Genomic DNA, 22,576 nt, shown 5'->3' with positions numbered 1-22,576 from the left:
ATGGGCCGAGCCCACATATGGCCGGAGGGTGTGCGGCATCTGCTGCCTACCGAGCAGGTCGGTGTAAAGCAGTTCCCGTGCGCACCGCGTCGGGCCAGGTCCAAGGCAGCAAGGCCATGGCCCGGGGAGCTGGAAATTTTCGGCCTACTATTCTTTAAAATTATGGCCCAGGTCAGCCCAACTCGTTGCTCACAGCTCGCTCGCTCCGTAACCCTGGCTCGACCGAACGAGAAACCTCGCCGGCGCTGCTCCCACCCCGCTCGCTGGCTTCGTCGTTGCGCAAGGAGCGCGCCGCCACGCCCACGCGGCCGCGACGGCCCAAAACTGCGTCTGCTCCCGAGCGACGCTGCGACGGAGGCAGTCGTCTCGTCAACGTCAAGGGAATCAGGGAAGAGACCTAGCTCCACCTTCCGCAGCTCCGCTCTCCGGCCGTCCGACGGCGGCTGCCCCATTCGCCGCCCCCAATTTGCCGGCTGGCCCCGTGGCCCGGCTCGGCCCTCCGCCGGTCCGCCCCCAACTCACCGGCAGCAGCGGAGAGGCCCCCCCTGCTAGGCCCTCCTCTGTTTTAGATCTCGCCGTCGCTCGGTCTCCGCGCAAGCCGCTCGCTGCCGCACGCCCGCAGGTCCAGCTGAAGCAGGGAGCAAGACATATACAAGGTATATATACCTACCTTTGTCTGCTGTTTATTTTTTTTTCAAAGAACAGTCTGTTGTTTATTTGGGATCGCTGACCTATGCGCTGTAATGTCAGAGTCTTGTATATGTGATAAAATACCTCACGTTGTACACTTTGTATCTAGCCAGATATGTAGTATCTCCTCTAAATATGTATCTGTAGATATGACAACTCATGGCTTGTATTTGTAGTGTTATGTTAACATGACTGTAGCAGCCATCCGGCAGTGTTAACTATTGATTCAATTGGTAGATATTTCTGTCCATGATTCATATTGATCCAATTGGTAGTTTGGCGCTTGTAGAAAACTAGAAATTAAGTGGAATATATCTCACTTATATGTTTTATTTCTATTGTATAGAAATATGAAAAGGAATAGCCAAATTGCATTACTTTTCGAGAAACATGGAGCAAAGAAGATTGCATCTTCTTCAACACCGTTGGTCGTACATGATGAAGAAACCAACGATGGTGGGCTTTTGTTGGCATGCTTGATTCTGTACCTCTGGTTCAATCCGATACCGAGAGTGAGATTGAAATTGAAGATGCAACACCACGTCAACCTTCACCCCAACAACCAAATGCAAAATCATATGATGCTCATTTTCTTCCACATGATCCGGGGGAAAGGATTCCTATTTCAACATATGATGTTAATGTTCAAGATGATGTTTAGAGAGGATATATTCTAAAAGGCCCATGCCAACCATATGAGTATGCTTTCCCAACCACAAAAAAGAAGGGTGAAAATTAACACTTTGGCAAACCTTTTTCACAATTGAGGGGGCGCAATTTTTTTTTTGGAGGTGTGCCCCCCCTCTGATTTCTTCCTGTGTCTGCCACTGCCTCCACATAAAGTAAATTTTATTGGCATCCCTTGGACAACCTTTGACACACAAGATTTTAAAATTAAATTAGTATCCGAATGAACCCGCAAGTCGGTTTGGGTCCACCCTGTACGGCATGCCGCACCAAATCAGCATTAGCACGACCCCCATCGGCTTCCATCCCTACTCCTGCCGCCGCTGCTTCTGCTGCTGCTGCTGCAAGGGATGGACGGGTCCGCTAAAACGATGGCCTTGCACGCCTCTATGGTTCGCAATACTGCCCCTCTCTCGCACCCTGCTTCCCCCAAGCTCCTCCTTGCGTTCCATTTCCCCGTGCTGGTCGAGGCCGGCTGGATTGGTTCTCCTACTCCTCCCCAACGCTGCTCTGGATTGCAGCGTCGACGAGGTGCCGAGATTTGGGGAATGCGACGGTTAGTTTCTCCTCTTCTGTTTGTTAGCACTGCTCAGTAATTTCTGTAATGTATAGAATTGGGCATGGAATCACATGTTTGGAATCTCTGGGCTAAATTCAGCTGTTTGGGGTGGCCTCTGAATCATTACGTCGAAACTGAAGCAAATTCCGAGATGCCCTCCCCGAGCTCTCCCCCGCTCGGAAACGGGGCATTTTATAATATACCACACTTTTATTTACACCTCTATTATTTGCCACATGACCACCACCTGTCGTTGTCACTGACATGTGGTGGTCACTTGGCAAATAATAGAGGATCAAAGTGTGGTAAATTATAAAATATCCCCGCCCAGAACCTCGCTCAAACAGAACCTCTCTTCATCCTCGCACAGAACCCCGCGAGACCTGTGCAGCTAGCCACCGCCGGCTACGGTGAGTTCTACCCTCCCTCTTCTCATCCCCGCCCTCCTCTTTGTCTCTCCGTATCTCCTTCTCATTCCCCACCTCCTCCGAGCAAGCCGGCAACGCCATCCGCCACCCCACAGCCCTGCCCCCAAACCCTAGATGAACCAGGATAGGGGAACGGCGGCGGCAGGCGAACGTCGGAGGTAGGGGAACGACGGCCACTCCCCTGGACCTTCCCAGGACGGACTCTCCCTGGTCCTTCCAGATTCAACAAAACCTCAAATTCCATGGTTAGTACATCCAAACAGGAAATGTAATTGGATACACCCTTTGTTTCGAACAACAAATTCCAAGCACATCCAAACAGTAGAATTCGAATTGGAAGCCAATTCATTTCCATCTTGGATTTGGAATTTCTAGTCCAATTCAATTCCATTCTCAATTCTATGCATTGTATCTGAATTTTGGGATTTTACCAAAGTAGCTGGATGGCGGAGTGTTAAAGGTCGGCATAGAGTAGAGAAACCTGCATCTCCTTATACTTATTGCATGGAACATGTCCAATCTTAGATTGAAAGTCTCGCTTGCATGGAAGGCAACTCTGTCGCTGGCTGAAGTTTATATGATGAATAAACTGATATCTCCTTGACCACTGTGAAAATAAAAAATGATGTGCTCGTGGGAGCTCATTGTTCCAGAGGAAATATATTTTCCTCATGATATCTGAAATCATCCTCATACGTAGCATCCTGACTTTACTTACTGAAAGCTTATGCCATAATCTTATTTTCCAGATCGCATAAGGAAAGTCAAGAACCCAAATGATTTCTTCACAGGAAGGTGATTTAATATTATTTCCATCCTTCCGATGCCTTGACAGCACTACTTGCTATAGTGCCTACTGTACCTTGAAACTTTATTTTATTAGCGTAAACATGTCAGGGTATTTCTAGAGTAATCATCTGCATACAAAGCACTTCATGTTGACACCATATATACTTATTATGCTTATTGTAATTTTTTGATGCATCTTGATTGGTTTATATGATATTCCGGAAAAAAAATCAAGATATTTCGGAAAAACAAATTGATATATCTCATGTATGTACCTCTGTTGCTATCATATTGTTTAAAACATTTGGTATTCTCTTGTTATGTTATACTTATACATCTGAAAATACTGTCCTGTGTGGCTTTTACCCAGAGGGTACGGCTGCCTTCTCTTTCAAGGATGGTAACAGGCTGTGCTCTCTTTTTCTGCGTCAGCAAGGTCTGATCAAGAAGAAGCGAAGGTTTGTGCTGTCCTGCGCTTGCTCTCCTCTCCTGTATGCATGCCCCCTCCCTCTTAACTGCACCTTACCTTTCTATGTATGCAGATGGCTTGCTTCGTTGCATCCCGAATTAGGGGTCCCTTTCAGACTTAAACGACCAAAATTTCTCAAAGAAGTGTAAGTAACTGTCTCCGCCGATTATTTCTTGCTCTAGACCATCTGCTCCGCGGTATTACAACTGATGGAGTTGCATATTTCTCATTTGAAAACAATGTCCATGATTTAGCTAGTTACCTTCATGGCTCCCATGTTCCATGTGTTTTTGCCAAAAACTTTGATAGAGCAAAACTCAACCTTCATATATGCACACAAATGATCCATGAGTCCTGGGCATGTGACCTTATCTTGTAAAATATGACAAACCACCAGCTTTATTATTGTTTTCTTTCTATTTATAAGGCTACTTTAGCATTATCAATGTTTTAGTAACCCTCTAAAAATATCTCTGTTCCACAGATATTTGGCTGAATCGGATGTCAGGACCGATGAAGTAAGTTGTTTATACTTTAACAGAACCTACAGCTTAAAGTTTTCAGTTGCAATATGTATTCCCCATATTAGTGTTGCCTGCGTAGTCAATTATCGGATCCGTTTTGTTTATATAAGAATGAGTGATGGATGATCATATTTCTAGTGTTACAAGTAATACGAGAACATTTAGTGTTTTTAATATGTCGTGTGGTCAAATATGTTGCTTCATGTGAACGTCACATCGGCATAGCTACACTTGTAGAGGGCTATACAACATGGCTTGAAGGGGATTAGGGCGTTGGAAGAAGTAGAGAGATTATATCCTGAGATGAGAGAACATAATTGAAAAAGAGCTTAATTCATTGCTACTGTTTGGTTGATAATCTGTATTTGTTAGCTCTATCAATTTCATAGTAATCACGTGACTTGATGCTTGAGAAATACTCTATCTGTAAGAGAAGTTATATTTAGTACATTGATGTAATACATCTAAAATTACTATGTCACAGTTTATAATGTTTTACTTTTGAAGTGCATTGTCTTGTTAACATGTCTCAGTTTGATGACCTTCTTTATTATGATATTCACTTAGTGGCTCTCTTACCCTCTTGTGCTGTTATATAGTAAACATCCATGTAGCATAAACATGACAGTAATATGTATTCTAGGTGTCCAGCGAGAGAGTAAGATCTAACATCGAAAAAAGTTTTGGCTTGCAATGGAATTGCTACAATCACCATGTAGTTCTGGATGGTTTCGAGCTTTTTAAGTTGCAGAAACAGAAGGATGGCTCTCTCTGTCCAGAAAGCTTGAAGATTATGCACCACACAATCAGCAAATTAAGCAATGGAGCACTTGATTCAGTGGCTAAAATTGTCACCCATAATGGGACTAGTTTCAGGAAAATTAGGCCTACAGTGATGAAAATCGTGAAGGACCACCTTCCAAAATACTTGGCCGAGTTGGACACTGAAAATAGCAAGATTCTGTTGTCTGGCATTTTAACAAGTCCATGCAGCTATCAATCTGATTCTGTCTGCCTTGCAACACCTGTTTCACCAATGCTTCTGTCATCTTTAAATGAAGCTTTAGCTGGGCTTGATGAAATTTCCCAGCAAGCTGCTATTGCAATCAATAGAAAGCTCATTAAAAAGTCATGTCCCCCAGAATTCCTGCATGTATCTCGAACTTCCAGCAGAAGCCACCTCGTTAACTTGATAAGGAAAAGATGTGAAAGTATGATAGCAAAGCTGCAGGAAGGCCAGGATCTTCCAAAGAACTTTGCAAAAGCACTGTCAGTGATGAAACTACATCAGAAACTAACACTAAGGAGCATGGATATCTCACAGTCAGAGTTCTTCCCCTTTTCGCGTGGAACTATGTCACTGCAGCAAGATATCCTGAATGCTCTTTGGTTGCTACCAAAAATCAATACTAATGAAATGAAATTGCTGCGTTCCATTATGGGTCAAGTTTCTGAAGTTAAGATGGCATCATTCAAAGCAGCTGTGAGGAAGTACTTGACAGAATGCTTGTTTGAGTGTGATGATGGTAATTTACCAGATTTGGCACTACGTGCTATCGGTTTCTTAGTTGGAATGTCTCCTACATGTCAGCAGGTTATTCTCACAGAAGAGAGAAAGGAAGTTGAAGTAGATGCTGTCTTGGATTTAAGCAGTCGCCTTAGATCTTTTGCACGTTGTGCCATAGAAGAAGGCCTGAGTGATGATGAATTCAGCTTAGAGAGTTACAGCGGCAGCGAAGATAACGATTTTGTACTCACTGGGAGCAACTACTTCGGTTCACTTTCGGAGCAGCACATGGATGAGGGCTGCTGTTCAAATTTTACTATCAAGAATGCTGAAGGCTCTGAATACGTGGGTGGTGCTGGACATTATGGAGACAATGAAGCTGCTGCTAGTATGAAGGATCCTTGTTTGAAGGGCAATGTGAAGATGACTAGATGCTTTGAAGAAGATCTCTCTGAAGTATGTGATGACACCGCAAGTACAGCACACAAATTTATTGGGCAAATTCTTAAAAACATGTTGACTGAAAATGAGGTGGCTGATGAAATTTCCGGATGTTATCTTGGAGGCAGTTCTAATTCTGAAGATCCTCGAGGTACAGTCTGAAACCACCAGTAAAGCTTTTCTAGTTTTTTTTTTTCCGTTTTCCGTTTGCGGTTCCCTTGTGAGGTAACAGAACTTTTTGGCCATAGTTCCTGATACAAAAAACCCAAAAGCTGACATTGTGATGAATGCTGTCCAGGGTCTCCTACCTAATCTGCCAAAAAGGTCTTTTCCCTTCATTATTATCTCCATCCCTCCATCCACTGTGCACATTAACGGTCTAATAGCTTGTTGTATTGTATGCAGCTCCATGGACAAAGTTAGAAGGATACTGGATGGTGCTGAGCAGTGAGACGGTCAGTCTGCAACTACGTTTATTGGCTTCTGATTTTTTTTCCTTTGCATATTCTGATCTAGGTATTATCTACAATTTTTTACTAACTATTTGCTCATTCTTAGGTGTTGAATCTTGCACGGTGCTGTAAATTGCGCCATTGAAATGAGATGGACAACATGTGAGCATAGCGATCATGACTGAAGTGAAACTATTAGCTGGTCTGTTTTGTTTTGTTAGAGTGGGGGAAATGTGCATGCAGTAGACATCTGTACGTTATGCCATATCATACTAGAAAGCTAGCACATATTCTTTTATGAATCCCGTAATGACATGTTTAAGACTGTTGACTTTTGAAATTACTAATACAAGACTGATGGTATTTTTTTTTAATCTTTCAGTGCTCTATTTCAAGATTCACCTTTTGCAAAAACTAGCACATACTCAAGTCATATTATTGCCTGATCCACCATTATTTTGTCATTCTCTTTTTTGCTTTCATGAATTATTTTTAGTAACTGTTGCTGGTATTTCTCTGCAAAACATTTTTTTTCATTTTCTGGCATTTACAAGTTCAGGAGAAGTGTATGAGGATGATAAATTGAATTATGGATAGAACATCTAGTGAGGTGGATGCAACCAAGTACGGAACTGAGGGTGCATTTTTTTATCTTTCTGCTCTATTTCAAGATTCACATATTCCAAAAACTGGCACATACTCAAGTCATATTATTGGCTGATCCACCATTATTTTGTCATTCTCTTTTTGCTTTAATGAATTATTTTTAGTACTTCCTCCGGTTCATATTAGTTGACTCAACTTTGTCTAGATACACATGTATCTAGTTAACAAACGCGTCTAGATACAAAGTTGAGTCCATTAATTTGGATTTGAGGGACTAATTGTTTCTGGTACTTGTCTGCAAAACATTTATTTCACTTTCTGGCATTTACAAGTTCAGGAGAACTGTATTAGGATGAGTAAATTGGACTATGGATAGAACATCTAGTGAGGTGGATGCTATCAAGTATGGAACTTAACAACCGTTTGGTTTGGCTAATGGTGCTTACTTTGATGGGGACAAGTTTTATGGCTGGTGGCACATGGATGTCCTTTCGGCTCCCACAGCAGCTCGTAAGGGCATATCTTCGGTGATCATGCTCACACCCTAGTCGCTTTGGAAGCGGCACAAACTGATCGTCTTCGTCGGTGCGCTGCTTGACCTTGCTTGCTTGACACAATCAAGGTGGAGGACAGATCGTGGGCGGCGGCCAGGGCGCTGCGCCTTGTGGCGCTTCCACCGGCCTAGCTTGTAGGGTGTGCATTGTAATCTTGGTTGTCGCCCTCTTAGACTTGTAACAACTCTCTTTCTATCAAATGCATTGAAACACAAAGATCTTGTGTTTTCTTGAAAAAAAAAGTGTGCGTCTGGGTCCCATGGACTTTTTTGCAAGCTAATATTCCATTTGGTATTACTTTCCTATGGTACGTTGCCAGACATCATGCCGAACATGTGAAGCTCACTTAACGGTACTGTGGAACACGTGAAGCTCGGTCTTTTGCAAGTAACAGAATTTGATGTGGTGGAGCTCGGTCTTAATGGTTACTCTGCAGATGTGATGACTTGTGCTATGTGTCTTGTTGCTTCCTCACGTTTCCGATCTGGGTCAGAGTAAGATGTCTTTCAACTTGAAATCATACAGCAATTGCATAACTTTGTACCCAATGCTAGCTCAAAGCTGCAACTGTTTTTTAACACTGAGCTAGTTGAATTTGTTCTTTTAGTTCCTCCTGTATTCATAATGCTCCTGGTAAGTTCTGAATATGCTGCAAAGCAATTTTCCCTATAACTTCAAAATTTGTGGATTTGCATCATCTCTTATTACACATGAACTTTGGGCTTGCTGGATCATCTGAATATGTTGTTTTGCCTTCACTTATTGAAGAACTATGTAATGATGTATTCATGAAGTATACACCATGGTCGACATGTACTAGTACATGTAAGATTTGTTTTTTTGGCATCTCTGTGGACTTACCTTCTCTACAAACTCACCACGTTTCTTAGGTCCTTGCCAGTTGCCACAGTGCCTAATTGTAGCCTGGAAATAGCATATATCATATAATGTAACTAGTGTTAACTACTGCCAACTACTTATATTAGTATTGTTATGTTAGTTAGTATGATTTAACTTTCTTAACAGGAGCATACAACACATAGTTGCCCAGAATTAGAACATGGTCCGGTGAACTACAACAAATATAAATTTAATTCGGTTCCATTATAGAAAGCCACTAGTCTACCAGTTATTACTACATAAATTTTCTCTTGTATTATTGCACCAATGAATGGTATTGACGAGAAATGAGGTATAATTCCAGGCCATCTCTGCATGAAGTGTGCGCAGCATTTGATGAAGCTACTTGTGAAGAGGGCTAGTACTACACAAGCAACTATTCCAGTATATAAGCCTGCTTCAGCAGTCACTCCTGGTGATCTTAAGCTTCTAAATGGTGTAGCTCCTTTAGCTGATTTGCCTGACTGAAGTTTTGGTGATATGCCAGTTACTAGTACTGCTTGTACTGCTACATCACCTGATGGTTTTCTACAAGACCTTTTGGGTATCAGTGGGACAAATCTATTAAATGCAGGTGTTGTGTCCAGTATTTCCATTTTGTCCCAATAGTTTGTTACTTCGAATGCTAAAAGTCAATCTTTACACTTCGATTAGTATTTTCTCTATTAATTATTATGTTCCTTTTTACTGTTACGAGAACACCCTTACATTAGACTCATCAAGTTCTTTTCCGGTGGTTTGTTCAGGGGTTTCTTCATCTGCAGGCACATATACTCTGATGGATCTTCTATCTGCACGTACGGGCTCACTGAAACTGTTAAGTTGCAGCCCATCGACGAACAATGCGAGATGACGGAGGCTGATGTTGCTCCAGACGACCATTCTCGCCTCGCGATGACCCAGAGTCTCGAAAACATTTGCTACTTTATCCTCGTCATCCAGCTGCCGATTTGTGTCGCGGAGCACGGCTCCGACGCTGACCAGAACCAGTGAAGGAAATAAACTACTGGCACGTTTTTGTGCGTCTGCCTCTCTGCAAGCTGTAGCTTGTGACCTGGTGAATGGGTCAAGGTTCAAGAGGTGCACCTTATTGAGAAGAGGGAGGATGGCATTTCATGGAAGCTCATGGCCAATGGCCAATAATAATCCGCGAGGTTGGCTTACGAGGTGCAATTCATTGGTTCCACTTCCTCTTTCTTGCACAAGCCGGTGTGGAAGGATTGGGCACCTCTCAAAGCAAAAAAAATCGCTTGGTTTCTCACTCATAATCGCATATGAACGGCTGATTGTGTCCAAAAATGTGGGTGGCCGAACTGTGGTTTTTTACCCCTTTGCAAGCAAACCACGGAGTCAGTGTGCCACCTTTTGGTCGAATGTAAATACTCCATTCTTCTTGGAGCTACATTCAAGAATGATCGCACATCCCCGACATTCAACCAAACCGATGGGATGGTCTTCCTATTGAGCATTAGTGGCGAAACATGACGAGTGCCCACATGCCAAACTGCAAAGTCGTCGCATTCCTCACCCTCCCTTGTCACTTGGAAGATTTGGAACAAGCATAATGCAAGGGTCTTAAACGACAAGTATACATTACCTTTACTTCTCCTAGAAAAAATAAAAAAGGGAAGCCCGTTTATGGGCTACCGCGGGAGCGAAGCATTTCGGTCAAATCATGTCGGGAGAGCAACCCTGATTTGTTTTTGATTCGGTTCGAACTATCTTGTCAAAACACTTATTCTCAATTAATATATTGGGGGAAGGCTTTTGCCCCGTTTCAAAAAAGAATAATGTCAGTGATCAACTTGCACATTTTTGCATTGTGCTCCGCTGCCAACGGAATTAATAGTACGCATGATGATTATATAAACTAGAATGCAATGTAGATTGGGGGAAGGCTTTTGCCCCCGTTTAAGACAAGAAAAATGTCAGTGACCAACTTGCACATTTCTGCATTGTGCTCCGCTGTCAACAGAATTAATAGTTGCTAGAGAATTATAATTTTCAGTTTGTTGGCGACTTGGTTTACAATATATAATATCTACGTTAACCAGATCAGCAATAGCCTGTGTACAGTATTATACATCGAATGCTACTGGGTCAAAATTGGCAAAGTCGCTCGCATGTTACCCTGTGCTCATTACCCGAGCAGTGTATCATGAACCATTCTTTCAAATAAAACTAGAAGGGCAATCATGAATCGACAGAAATTCGGCATTATATAACCCCTCTAACCTTTAGCCCAACATCATCACATCCAAGTGGAGCAAAACCAATTAAGGCAAGCTAGCTTGTCTCTCCGACTAGCTGCCGGTTAGCTCCTCGCTGTCCAGGAGACATGAAGCTCTCCGTGGTTCTCCTGTTTTCCCTGGTTGCCCTCCAAGCTGCGCTGCTTGGCGTGCCATCGGCAGAGGCTAGCGGACTGAAGGTCGGCTACTACAACAAGAAATGCAGGGGCGTGGAGGACGTCGTCAAAGGGCACATCGTCCGGGCTATCAAGAAGAACCCCCGTGTTGGCGCCGCTCTTGTTCGGCTCGTATTCCACGACTGCTTCGTTAGGGTATGCACATTGATTTTTTGCTTTATTCTGCTTTTTCCTAGTATAAAATCAAAATGAAGTATTTTTTGTTTCATAATGAACCGACAAATTTCCTAGGGTTTGGTAAAATTCGTGAATTTGTTACGTTTCTGGACAAGATTCAAGAACTCGAGAGAACATTTAATGCATTTCATTTGATGCAATTTCAGACCAGAAACAGAAAACTTTAATTTGCATGTTCTTTTATGCACTTCAGATCAGGACCCAAAGTTTTCATTCTCTAGGAAAGTGTTCGCATTGAGGCTTTTCATTTTGACATTCTGTGTTCATGGAAAAATAAAACCCAATGCACTTTTTTCGATTTCACTGTGGAAAAACTAATTGCAGAATGTGGATTTCCATACATGGTGGAGGTGTCGAGCTAATATGATAACAAAACAATGACATGATGTTGATTATTCATGCAGGGATGCGATGGCTCTGTCCTCCTTGACAAATCCGCACAAAACCCTAACCCGGAGAAGGAGGCGAAGGCGAACATCGGGCTCGCCGCCTTTGACATCCTTGAGATGATCAAGGCCGACATCGAGAAGAAATGCCCCGGCGTAGTGTCGTGCTCCGATATACTTGTCTACGCTGCCCGTGACGCCACCAAAATTCTCAGCAAGGGGCATATCAACTACGACGTCCCCGCCGGCCGCCTCGATGGCTTTGTCTCCTCGGCATCCCAGGCCCAAACGGAGCTCCCGGACTCCACCTTCACCGCCCAACAGCTCATCAAAAGCTTCGCCCTCAAGAATTTTGACGTGGAGGAGATGGTCATCCTCTCTGGAGCGCACTCCATCGGCATGGCACACTGCTCGTCCTTCAAGGGCCGTCTCGCTGCGCCTGCAGACCAGATCAACCCGGCCTACCGCAACCTGCTCAACTACAAGTGCGGCCAGAGCGCTAACCCGCCCGTGGTCAACAACGTCCGCGACGAGGACTACACCACCGTCGCCAAGTATATGCCAGGGTTCAAGAGCCGGGTGCGCAAGATCAGGGACTTGTTCGACAACTCCTACTACCACAACAACCTCGCTAGGATCGTTAGCTTCAACTCCGACTGGCAGCTGCTGACGCACACGGAGGCGCGGGGCCACGTCCATGAATATGCGGACAATGGCACGCTCTGGAACGAGGATTTCGCCGCATCCATGGTCAAGCTCAGCATGCTGCCCATGCCGGCGGGAAGCAAGGGCGGGATCAGGAAGAAGTGCAGCATCGTCAGCTACTAAATAGTACATGCATGCGTGGAGATCCAACAAGGAAGATCCATTTGGCGTGTGTGTAGAGTTCAATAATCTTTGTGTGGTTTTTTTGTTTGATCCATTCTTTTGATTCCCATTTCTCGTGTTTTCCAGATCTATTGATCTGCTACATATTTCTCAATATATCGCTACACATGCTAGTATCCTATCAAATAGCCCCAATTATCCACCAGGTTCATATGTGTCTGCCTTGTTGGCAACACGCCTCGGCGACTCTGGCGTAAAATTTTGAGGGAACACGAGCCTAAGTATTCATGTGCATCCCTGAGTGCGTCTCTATCACAGAATGGTCGGCCAGCACCAGACTCGATCGTGTCCTCCTGCCCAAGGTAAAAGTAATCTTCTTTTCTCTTCTTGTAGCCATAGCTGAAATATCTAAGCAGTGGAAAACTCTGTTTTTTTTTGCTGCACTTTTCTGAGGTGACTGAGACTTAAGAAATTCTCAGTTAACTGAGACATAGACACACCCTTTGTATTAATGTCTCGTAAGTTGCAAATGCAACGTTACCGCTCTCATGTACCCACATGTGCGCTTACTAATATAAGGAAGCAGTTAAGCATTGAATCAGTTATTTTTACCTAGTTTGTTGTACAACAACGGTAGCATAACTAACCTTTTGGATGTGCAGGCACAGTTTCTGATCCCTGGATCGTCAAGATTTTCCCGATGTTTTCAGACTAATCTTTCTGTCTCATTTGGCTGATTTATCTTTGTCATCTGTATTTCGATGAGCATTCAGGAACCACGTACCCACATTTTGTTATGCAGAAACCACTTGCAATATGTATCCATATGTCTTACAAAGTAGTAAACGGAAGGACCGAGGGATAGGTTGAAACAAGGTCAACTGGTGAAGTCAGCAATTTTCCTTCTGGACCAGTCATGTTTGATCCCTACAAAAAACTGTCTTGTTTGTGCATCTTTCTGTGGATACATTGTATATGTGCATGGTGTAGCGTGAATTCTTCAAAATCTATAATACCTATAAGAGCTTGTTTGGCTACTATTATTTGGTATATAATCAGAGAATTAACTTGTTTGGCTGTCACAAAATTGGTACTATTAGAATTTAATTGAGAATTTCATGGATTTCGTCCCGTGCTTAACCTTAATTCCTCTTGCACCATGTCATTTATGTGGAATTGCCAAATAAAATGATACCATCAATTTTATTTCATCTTATTTATGTCAAATGAAATAAAATAATTTGGTGCAATTAATGTATGCAAGATCAAAGCTCATGCAACAACGTCATCTCTATTTTTCCGTCCACTAGATAGCAAGTACTTTGTCTGTTAGGAAATACTAGGAAGTGTAGCGCGACGCACGCCGCACCCGTGGTGTCGATCATGTAGAATGTGTACTCAACTTTTAGTTTATAGGAGCTATCTTTTTATAGTTTATGGTGGCCGTTTGTGTGTAGGAACGTGCATGTGATTGGCCGTTTGTTGTTGTCTAATACTTACCATTGAAGGATTAGTCGTTGTTGCAAATTACTATCAAATACTTACCATACAGAAATTACTATTGAGGCTTAATATTTGCGTCAAATAATTACCGGTGCGCTGTTAAAGGATTAATATCGAATAATCACTGTCGAGGTGGTAGATCTGTGTCGAAAAATTACTATCAAAGAAGTTGACAAATCACTGTCAATGTTACCGTGGTAAAATTATGTCGGGAAAACATTTCGAAAAACTACTATCAAAGAAAAGAAAAATAACAATGTGGGTTAACTAATGGTAGGAAATTACGCATGGAAGTTATCTCGAAAACTTATGGACAAAGAATAGGGACAATACTGTTGGCGAATTACTATTACTGTTGACGAACTACTGTAGGGTAACCACTGTGGAAAAATTACGGTCAGAAAAGTGTGTGGAAAAACCACCGTCGAATATTTGGAAAAAAAAGCCTGGAGGGTAAGTACCGCCGGGCCGATATGTTATGTCAAAAAGTTGGCGCGGTCACTGATTGGAAGAAAATAATTATGTCACCGACTGGAAAAAAATAATTATGATAAAATAAAGAATTATGTTAAATATTTAACATAAAAGAAATATCAGGCAAGTGCCATCTAAAATAAAGTAGCTGAATTTTATATTAATATGAATTATAGTAGCATGTTTGTTATTGTTTATCATGGTATTGTTCATGGTGTGGTTACTGTAGCACATTTTTACTGTTCGTCACGACTACTGTTCATATGAAACATTGAACAGTTAATTGGAGGACTCATAGGAGAACAAACCTTTTATATATAGTATTAAGTGTGGCGGATTTGTATGTATTTACACACTAAATGTGTCTGGATACATGCGAATTTTGACACATCTGTGACACATTTCCGAACGGAGGGATCTAGTGTAGATTAAATTCGGTTGCATCCATCTTACCCTGTGTATACGGCATGGTTTATTCGTTTAGGCCATGATCTGTGTTGGAGAATCGCATATCTCCTTGCAAGTGGCTAATTCACCGCCCATTGCTGAGACCTAGCTGTCTGATGTGCTGGTGTCAGAGGGCCCTAAGGATAGCCTCGTCGCCAAGGTCATGATAGAGGTGGCGACAAGGATTGCCGCCACAAAGAAGACGAGGGCCAAGTACCGCACTGATGCAGAGAAGGCGATGAAGACTGCACAGAAGGGCACGATGAAATGGTCCCCATTCATGTTGATCTTCTTTCTAGAGAAGATGTGCGAGCTCATCAAAAGTGGCGTGCGAACTAACAAGGGCTTCAAAGAAGTTCATATGACTGCCATGGAGAATTTTCTCGTGGAGCACTACGGTGATGACATTAGCTCAACTCAAGTGTACAACCACCTGAGGAAGTGGAGGATCAGGCGGCTCACCAGTAGCAGGTTCCGAGATCTTAGCGGAGCTCAGTGCGGTGCAAGGAGTCATCCTAGAGGTTGAGCACTACCACGATCATGTCTTTGTTACCACACTTTCCTCAACCATTGTCCTAATTGATCGTTGATCACTAACTTGCACAATAAACACACTTTGCTCTCTTCTTAGGATCACCCCAAGGACGACGAGTTCCTGCACGCCCATCGCCAACTACAATGAGATACATACCATCTTCTCGTTCGGGCTCGCCACTGGCAAGTACGCCATGAGATCAAGTGAGCCCCTAGGTACACCTCCACTTACCCTACCTGAGGATGATGACACCGAGGAGTCCGAGATGGTGGTCAGTGATGGCGCCCCTGAGAAGCTGAGGAAGAGGAGTGTGACTTCGTCGACGATGAGATTCTGGCCTTGGCCGATATGATCCCCGTTGTCATGGACGTCGCACATTCCATCTGGGACAACAAGCCCACTGACATGCACCCTGACCTGTGCCGGTCTATCATGGACGGTGTTAGCTTCAGCGATGAGCCTCTCATGGCGGCGCTCAACCACCTCATCAATCACAAGGCCCACGGTACCAGCTTTGTGGAAATGGTACCGCCACACACGATCCTCTGGCTGAGGACCTACCTAGCCAAATGCTACTACAATATGCACTGGTGTCCTTGGGGCCATGGGGGTGGGCATGGTTGCATGGAGGCGATGGTGATGGTGATGACTTGATGATGATGTACATTTTGGTCGCAGCCAGGGCTTAAAAACTTCGTATGGCCTTTTATATTTTGATGAGGTGGTATATACTAACCCCTCATGTGATGGTGGCCTTGCGGTGTGATGTTGCGCAGTTGCACACCGTTGGGGAACCCCAATATTGAAGAAGGTATGATGAGCACAGTAGCAAGTTTTCCTTCAGTAAGAAACCAAGGTTTATTCGACCAGTAGGAGAAAGGAATGACTTCTGAAGGTGTTGCTGGCTGACTTTTGGCAGGGCGCACTACCGGTGTCAGCAACAACATGGAACCTGCACACAACGCCACTAAAATACTATGCCCCAACTTACAGTGAAGTTGTCAATCTCACCGGTCTTGCTGAAAACAAAGGATTAACCGTATAGTATGGAAATAGATGTTTGTTTGTAGTGGAATTAAAGAGAACAGTGTTTGCAATAAGTAAACAGAACATGACGATTTTATCATGTAAAAGAAAGGACCGGGATCCACAGTTCACTAGAGATGTCTCTCCATAAAGATAAATAACATGTTGGGTGAACAAATTACAACTGGGCAATCGACAGAATAAAGACCATACATGACAAGATGATTACTATGCAATTCATTTGGGCATTACAACATAATACATAGACCGTAATCCAACTGCGTCTATGACTAATAATCCACCTTCCGGTTAACGTTTGCACCCCTTTCAGTATTAAGTTGCAAGCAACAGATTATCGCATTAAGCAATGTGTGTAAAGTAAACGATAGAATTATCTTTAGATAAAGCATTGTTGTTTTCTCCCTAGTAACAACAACACATCTACAATCTTAGAAGTTATTGTCCCTCTTCCAGATTACTAGAGGCATGAACCCACTATCGAGCATAAATACTTCCTCTTGGAGTCACAAGCACATACTTGGCCAAAGAATCTACTAGCAACGGAGAGCATGCAAGATCACTGATACGTCTCAAACGTATCTATAATTTCTTATGTTCCATGCTAGTTTTATGACATTACCTACATGTTTTGTTCACACTTTATATCGTTTTGATGCGTTTTCCGGAACTAACCTATTGACGAGATGCCGAAGTGCTAGTTCCTGTTTTCTGTTGTTTTTGGTTTCAGAAATCCTAGTAAGGAAATATTCTCGGAATTGGACGAAATCAACGCCCAGCATCTTAGAATTCCACGAAGCTTCCAGAACACCCGAGAGCCACCAGAGGAGAGCCACAGGGGGCCCACACATGGGGCCGACGCGGCCAGGGCTGGGCCCGCGCCGCCCTATTGTGTGGCGGCTCCGTACCCCCTCCGACTCCGCCTCTTCTCCTATTTAAAGCTCCCTGACCTAAATCTTCGAGACGGAAAAGCCACGGTACGAGAAACCTTCCAGAGCCGCCGCCATCGCGAAGCCAAGATCTGGGGGATAGGAGTCTCTGTTCCGGCACGCCGCCGGGACGGGGAAGTGCCCCCGGAAGGCATCTCCATCGACACCACCGCCATCTTCATCAACGTTGCTGTCTCCCATGAGGAGGGAGTAGTTCTCCATCGAGGCTAAGGGCTGTACCGGTAGCTATGTGGTTAATCTCTCTCCTATGTACTTCAATACAATGATCTCATGAGCTGCCTTACATGATTGAGATTCATATGAGCTTTGTATCACTATTAGTCTATGTGCTACTCTTGTGATGTTATTAAAGTATTCTATTCCTCCTTCACGGTGTAATGGTGACAGTGTGTGCATCGTGTAGTACTTGGCGTAGGTTATGATCATAATCTCTTGTAGGTTATGGAGTTAATTATTACTATGATAGTATTGATGTGATTTATTCCCCCTTCATAGTGTAAAGGTGACAGTGTGTATGCTATGTTAGTACTCGGTTTAAATTGCAAAGATCTATTATGCTCTAAAGGTTACTTAAATATGAATGCCGAATGTTGTGGAGCTTGTTAACTCCGGCATTGAGGTGCTCTTGCAGCCCTACACAACGAATGGTGTTCATTATCAAACAAGAGTATATGTAGCACAAAGGAAGAGAACTTATTTATTTATGTGATCAATGTTGAGAGTGTCCACTAGTGAAAGTATGATCCCTAGGCCTTGTTTCCAAATACCGCAATCATCGCTTGTTTACTGTTTTACTGCATCTTTACTTCCTGCAATATTACTACCATCAACTGCACGCCAGCAAGCACTTTTCTGGCGCCGTTACTACTTCTCATATTCATTCATACCACTTGTATTTCACTATCTCTTCGCCGAACTAGTGCACCTATACATCTGACAAGTGTATTAGGTGTGTTGGGGACACAAGAGACTTCTTGTATCGTGATTGCAGGGTTGCTTGAGAGGGATATCTTTAACCTCTTCCTCCCTGAGTTCGATAAACCTTGGGTGATCCACTTAAGGGAAACTTGCTGCTGTTCTACAAACCTCTGCTCTTGGAGGCCCAACACTGTCTACAAGAATAGAAGCACCCGTAGACATCAAGCACTTTTCTGGCGCCGTTGCCGGGGAGGAAAGGTAAAAGGCACTCATACTCCGGTCCCAGGTAACTAAGTACTTTTCTGGCGCCATTGTGTGATTGTTCGAAGCTATTTCCTTTAGATCCTGCAATTGCATCTTTTTGTTTCTTGTTAAACACTAGTAAGGCATAATGGAAAACATCTGTGAGCTTTTTAAACTATTTCCTGAGTCAAGACATGAATGGTTTAATGCGAAAATTAAAAAACCTATGGAACCTTATTTGCATGCTAGTAGTAATATTAGTATGAACGCTTTGAACACCATTATTGATAATGATATAGAAAATTCCAAGCTTGGGGAGGTCGGTTTTGATGAAAATGATCTCTTTAGCCCTCCGGGTATTGAGGAGAAAGTTTATGTTGATTATGATATGCCTCCCATATATGATGATTATAATGATAGTGGTCTTTTGGTGCCGCCTACTATGGAGGATAAAGTTTATTATGATGATACTATACCTCCTATATTTGATGATGAGAATAATAATGATAGCTACTTTGTTGAATTTGCTCCCACTACAACTAATAAAATTGATTATGCTTATGTGGAGAGTAATAATTTTATGCATATAGCTCATGATAAGAATGTTTTATGTGATACTTATATTGTTGAGTTTGTTCATGATGCCTCTGAAAGTTATTATGAGAGAGGAAAATATGGTTGTAGAAATTTTCATGTTACTAAAACACCTCTCTATATGCTGAAATTTTTGAAGTTACACTGGTTTTATCTTCCTATGCTTGTTACTTTTCTCTTCATGAACTTGTTTATTTACAAGATTCCTATGCATAGGAAGCATGTTAGACTTAAATGTATTTTGAATTTGCTTCTTGATGCTCTCTTTTGCTTCAACTCCTATTTCTTGCGCGAGCATCATTAAAATTGTTGAGCCCATCTTAATGGCTATAAAGAAAGAACTTCTTGGGAGATAACCCATGTGTTTATTTTACTACAACACTTTTGTTTTATATTTGAGTCTTGGAAGTTGTTACTACTGTAGCAACCTCTCCTTATCTTTATTTTATTGCATTGTTGTGCCAAGTAAAGTCTTTGATTGCAAGGTTCATACTAGATTTGGATTACTGCGCAGAAACAGATTTCTGTCTGTCACGAATTTGGGCAGGGCTCTCTGTAGGTAACTTAGAAAAATCTGCCAATTTACGTGCGTGATCCTTAGATATGTACGCAACTTTCATTCAATTTGAGCATTTTCATCTGAGCAAGTCCAGTGCCTCTAAAAAATTCGTCTTTACGGACTGTTCTGTTTTGACAAATTCTGCCTTTTATTTCGCATTGCCTCTTTTGCTGTGTTGGATGGATTTCTTTGTTCCATTGACTTCCAGTAGCTTTGTGCAATGTCCAGAAGTGTTAAGAATGATTGTGTCACCTCTGAACATGTGAAATTTTGATTATGCACTAACCCTCTAATGAGTTGTTTTGAGTTTGGTGTGGAGGAAGTTTTCAAGGGTCAAGAGAGGAGGATGATATACTATGATCAAGAAGAGTGAAAAGTCTAAGCTTGGGGATGCCCCCGTGGTTCATCCCTGCATATTTCAAGAAGACTCAAGCATCTAAGCTTGGGGATGCCCAAGGCATCCCCTTCTTCATCAACAATTTATCAGGTTTCTTCTCTTGAAACTATATTTTTATTCGGTCACATCTTATGTACTTTACTTGGAGCGTCTGTTTGTTTTTGTTTTGTTTGAATAAATTGATGCTTGTGTGGGAGAGAGACACGTTCCGCTGTTGCGTATGAACACATGTGTTCTTAGTTCTATCTTTAATGTTCATGTCGGAGTTGAAAACCGCTTCGTTAATTGCTATTTGGTTGGAAACAGAAAATGCTTCATGTGGTAATTGGTATAATGTCTTGAATAATTTGATACTTGGCAATTGTTGTGCTCATATAGATCATGTTTAAGCTCTTGCATCATGTACTTTGCACCCATTAATGAAGAACTACATAGAGCTTGTTAAAATTTGGTTTGCATGATTGGTCTCTAGAGTCTAGATATTTTCTGGTTAAGGTGTTTGAACAACAAAGAAGACGATGTAAAGTCTTATAATGCTTACAGTATGTTCATATGTGAGTCTTGCTGCACCGTTTTATACTTGAGTTTGCTTCAAACAACCTTGCTAGCCTAGCCTTGTATTGAGAGGAATTCTTCTCGTGCATCCAAATCCTTGAGCCAAAAACTATGCCATTTGTGTCCACCATACCTACCTATTACATGGTATTTCTCTGCCATTCCAAGCAAATACTTCATGTGCTACCTTTAAACAATTCAAAAGCTATTATCTCTTATTTGTGTCAATGTTTTATAGCTCATGAGGAAGTATGTGGTGTTTATCTTTCGATCTTGTCATTTACTCCGGACAGACTTTCACCAATGGACTAGTGGCACATCCGCTTATCCAATAATTTTGCAAAAAGAGCTGGCAATGGGGTTCCCAGCCCCAATTAATTAACTTGCATTAATAATTCTCTTCACATGTTTTGCTCTGATTCATCAGTAAGCAACTTAATTTTGCAAATAGACACTTCTCCATGGTATGTGAAATGTTGGAAGGCACCCGAGGATTCGGTTAGCCATGGCTTGAGAAAGCAAAGGTTCGGAGGAGTGTGATACATCCATTTTGCATCACTATTTTATATCATAATTTGTTGTTATTCATTGATATATTTCATATTTGGAGATGATACTTATGTTATTTCATCTATTTTGCATGTTTCATGATTATTGGAGGATCGCGCACCGGAGTCAGGATTCTACTGGAAAAAGCGCCGTCAGAATGCAATATTTCAGAAGATAAACAATTGACGGAAATTATATGAAAAATCCTATTTTTCCAGAAGACGAAGGGAGCCAAAAGGAGGAGCCGAGGAGGGCCGCCATGGGCCCCCCTCATAGGCCGGCGCGGGCCCTGCCCTGGCCACGCCGCCATGTGGGAAGGGGGCCCACGACCCCCTCTGGCCTCCTCTCCTTCGCGTACATCTTCGTCCCGAAAACCTAAGCTCCAGGGGATAGTCGCGAAGAGTCATAGCCGCCTCTGCGGGGCGGAAAACACCAGAGAGAAAAGAGCTCTCCGGCAGGCTGAAATCCGCCGGGGGAAATTCCCTCCCGGAGGGGGAAATCGACGCCATCGTCATCGTCATCGAGCTGGACATCATCTCCATCATCATCACCATCATCTTCATCATCATCATCACCGCCATCTCCACCGCTGCACCTCGTCACCGCTGTAACAATTAGGGTTTGATCTTGATTGTTTGATAGGGGAAACTCTCCCGGTGTTGATTTCTACTTGTTATTGATGCTATTGAGTGAAACCATTGAACCAAGGTTTATGTTCAGATTGTTATTCACCATCATATCACCTCTGATCATGTTCCATATGATGTCTCGTGAGTAGTTCGTTTAGTTCTTGAGGACATGGGTGAAGTCTAAATGTTAGTAGTGAATTATGTTGGTTAGTATTCAATGTTATGATATTTAAGTTGTGGTGTTATTCTTCTAGTGGTGTCATGTGAACGTCGACTACATGATACTTCACCATTTATGGGCCTAGGGGAGTGCATCTTGTATTCGGTTGCTAATTGCGGGGTTGCCGGAGTGACAGAAACCTAAACCCCCGTTAGTATATCGATGCAGGAGGGATAGCAGGATCTCAGAGTTTAAGGCTGTGGTTAGATTTATCTTAATTACTTTCTTGTATTTGCGGATGCTTGCAAGGGGTATAATCACAAGTATGTATTAGTCCTAGGAAGGGCGGTACATTAGCATAGGTTCACCCACACAACACTTATCAAAACAATGAAGATTAATCGGCTATATGAAGCGAAAGCACTAGACTAAATTCCCGTGTGTCCTCAAGAACGTTTGGTCATTATAAGTAAAGAAACCGGCTTGTCCTTTGTGCTAAAAGGATTGGGCCACTCGCTGCAATTATTTCCCTCGCATTTTACTTACTCGTACTTTATTTATCTGCTATATCAAAACCCCCTGAATACTTGTCTGTGA

General features: G+C 42.7%; 2 protein-coding genes across 9 annotated transcripts; both read left to right on the top strand.

Annotated features, from left to right (window-relative positions):
• Window positions 1-209: 209 nt before the first annotated feature.
• LOC127305872 (uncharacterized) lies at window positions 210-10,008 on the top strand. Of its 8 annotated transcripts, XR_007854204.2 has the most exons (13): window positions 211-656; window positions 3,114-3,159; window positions 3,524-3,611; window positions 3,696-3,767; window positions 4,107-4,140; window positions 4,790-6,245; window positions 6,343-6,418; window positions 6,500-6,549; window positions 6,653-6,708; window positions 8,026-8,058; window positions 8,143-8,200; window positions 8,911-9,180; window positions 9,353-10,008. XR_007854204.2 is itself a non-coding variant. In XM_051336464.2 (9 exons), exons 2-8 carry the CDS (start codon window positions 3,141-3,143, stop codon window positions 6,543-6,545), a joined length of 1,791 nt encoding a protein of 596 aa, XP_051192424.1. In that variant the 5' UTR covers window positions 211-656; window positions 3,114-3,140; the 3' UTR covers window positions 6,546-6,549; window positions 6,653-6,920. The 8 variants fall into 8 exon arrangements, 2 of the variants coding, with proteins under 2 accessions (XP_051192424.1, XP_051192425.1); XR_007854208.2 differs by having other exon boundaries at window positions 210-656; window positions 6,393-6,418; window positions 8,026-8,200; XR_007854201.2 differs by having other exon boundaries at window positions 8,026-8,200.
• Window positions 10,009-10,848: 840 nt separating this feature from the next.
• On the top strand, window positions 10,849-12,588 carry LOC127305871 (peroxidase 2-like). Its single transcript, XM_051336463.2, has 2 exons — window positions 10,849-11,166; window positions 11,613-12,588. Exons 1-2 carry the CDS (start codon window positions 10,945-10,947, stop codon window positions 12,420-12,422), a joined length of 1,032 nt encoding a protein of 343 aa, XP_051192423.1. The 5' UTR covers window positions 10,849-10,944; the 3' UTR covers window positions 12,423-12,588.
• The last annotated feature ends 9,988 nt before the right edge of the window (window positions 12,589-22,576 follow it).

This window comes from Lolium perenne, chromosome 6 (genome assembly GCF_019359855.2).
Source record: "Lolium perenne isolate Kyuss_39 chromosome 6, Kyuss_2.0, whole genome shotgun sequence".
Classification (NCBI taxonomy): domain Eukaryota; kingdom Viridiplantae; phylum Streptophyta; class Magnoliopsida; order Poales; family Poaceae; genus Lolium; species Lolium perenne.
This window is presented reverse-complemented; position numbering and strand designations above follow the sequence as displayed.

Excerpts from the sequence above, each read along its gene's own strand:
- LOC127305872 (XM_051336464.2), top strand. Across the intron at positions 3,612-3,695 it reads CTGATCAAGAAGAAGCGAAG|ATGGCTTGCTTCGTTGCATC; the intron begins GTTTGTGCTGTC and ends CTATGTATGCAG. Across the intron at positions 4,141-4,789 it reads CGGATGTCAGGACCGATGAA|GTGTCCAGCGAGAGAGTAAG; the intron begins GTAAGTTGTTTA and ends TATGTATTCTAG.
- LOC127305871 (XM_051336463.2), top strand. The coding sequence starts at position 10,945 with ATGAAGCTCTCCGTGGTTCTCCTGTTTTCCCTGGTTGCCCTCCAAGCT. Across the intron at positions 11,167-11,612 it reads TCCACGACTGCTTCGTTAGG|GGATGCGATGGCTCTGTCCT; the intron begins GTATGCACATTG and ends TTATTCATGCAG.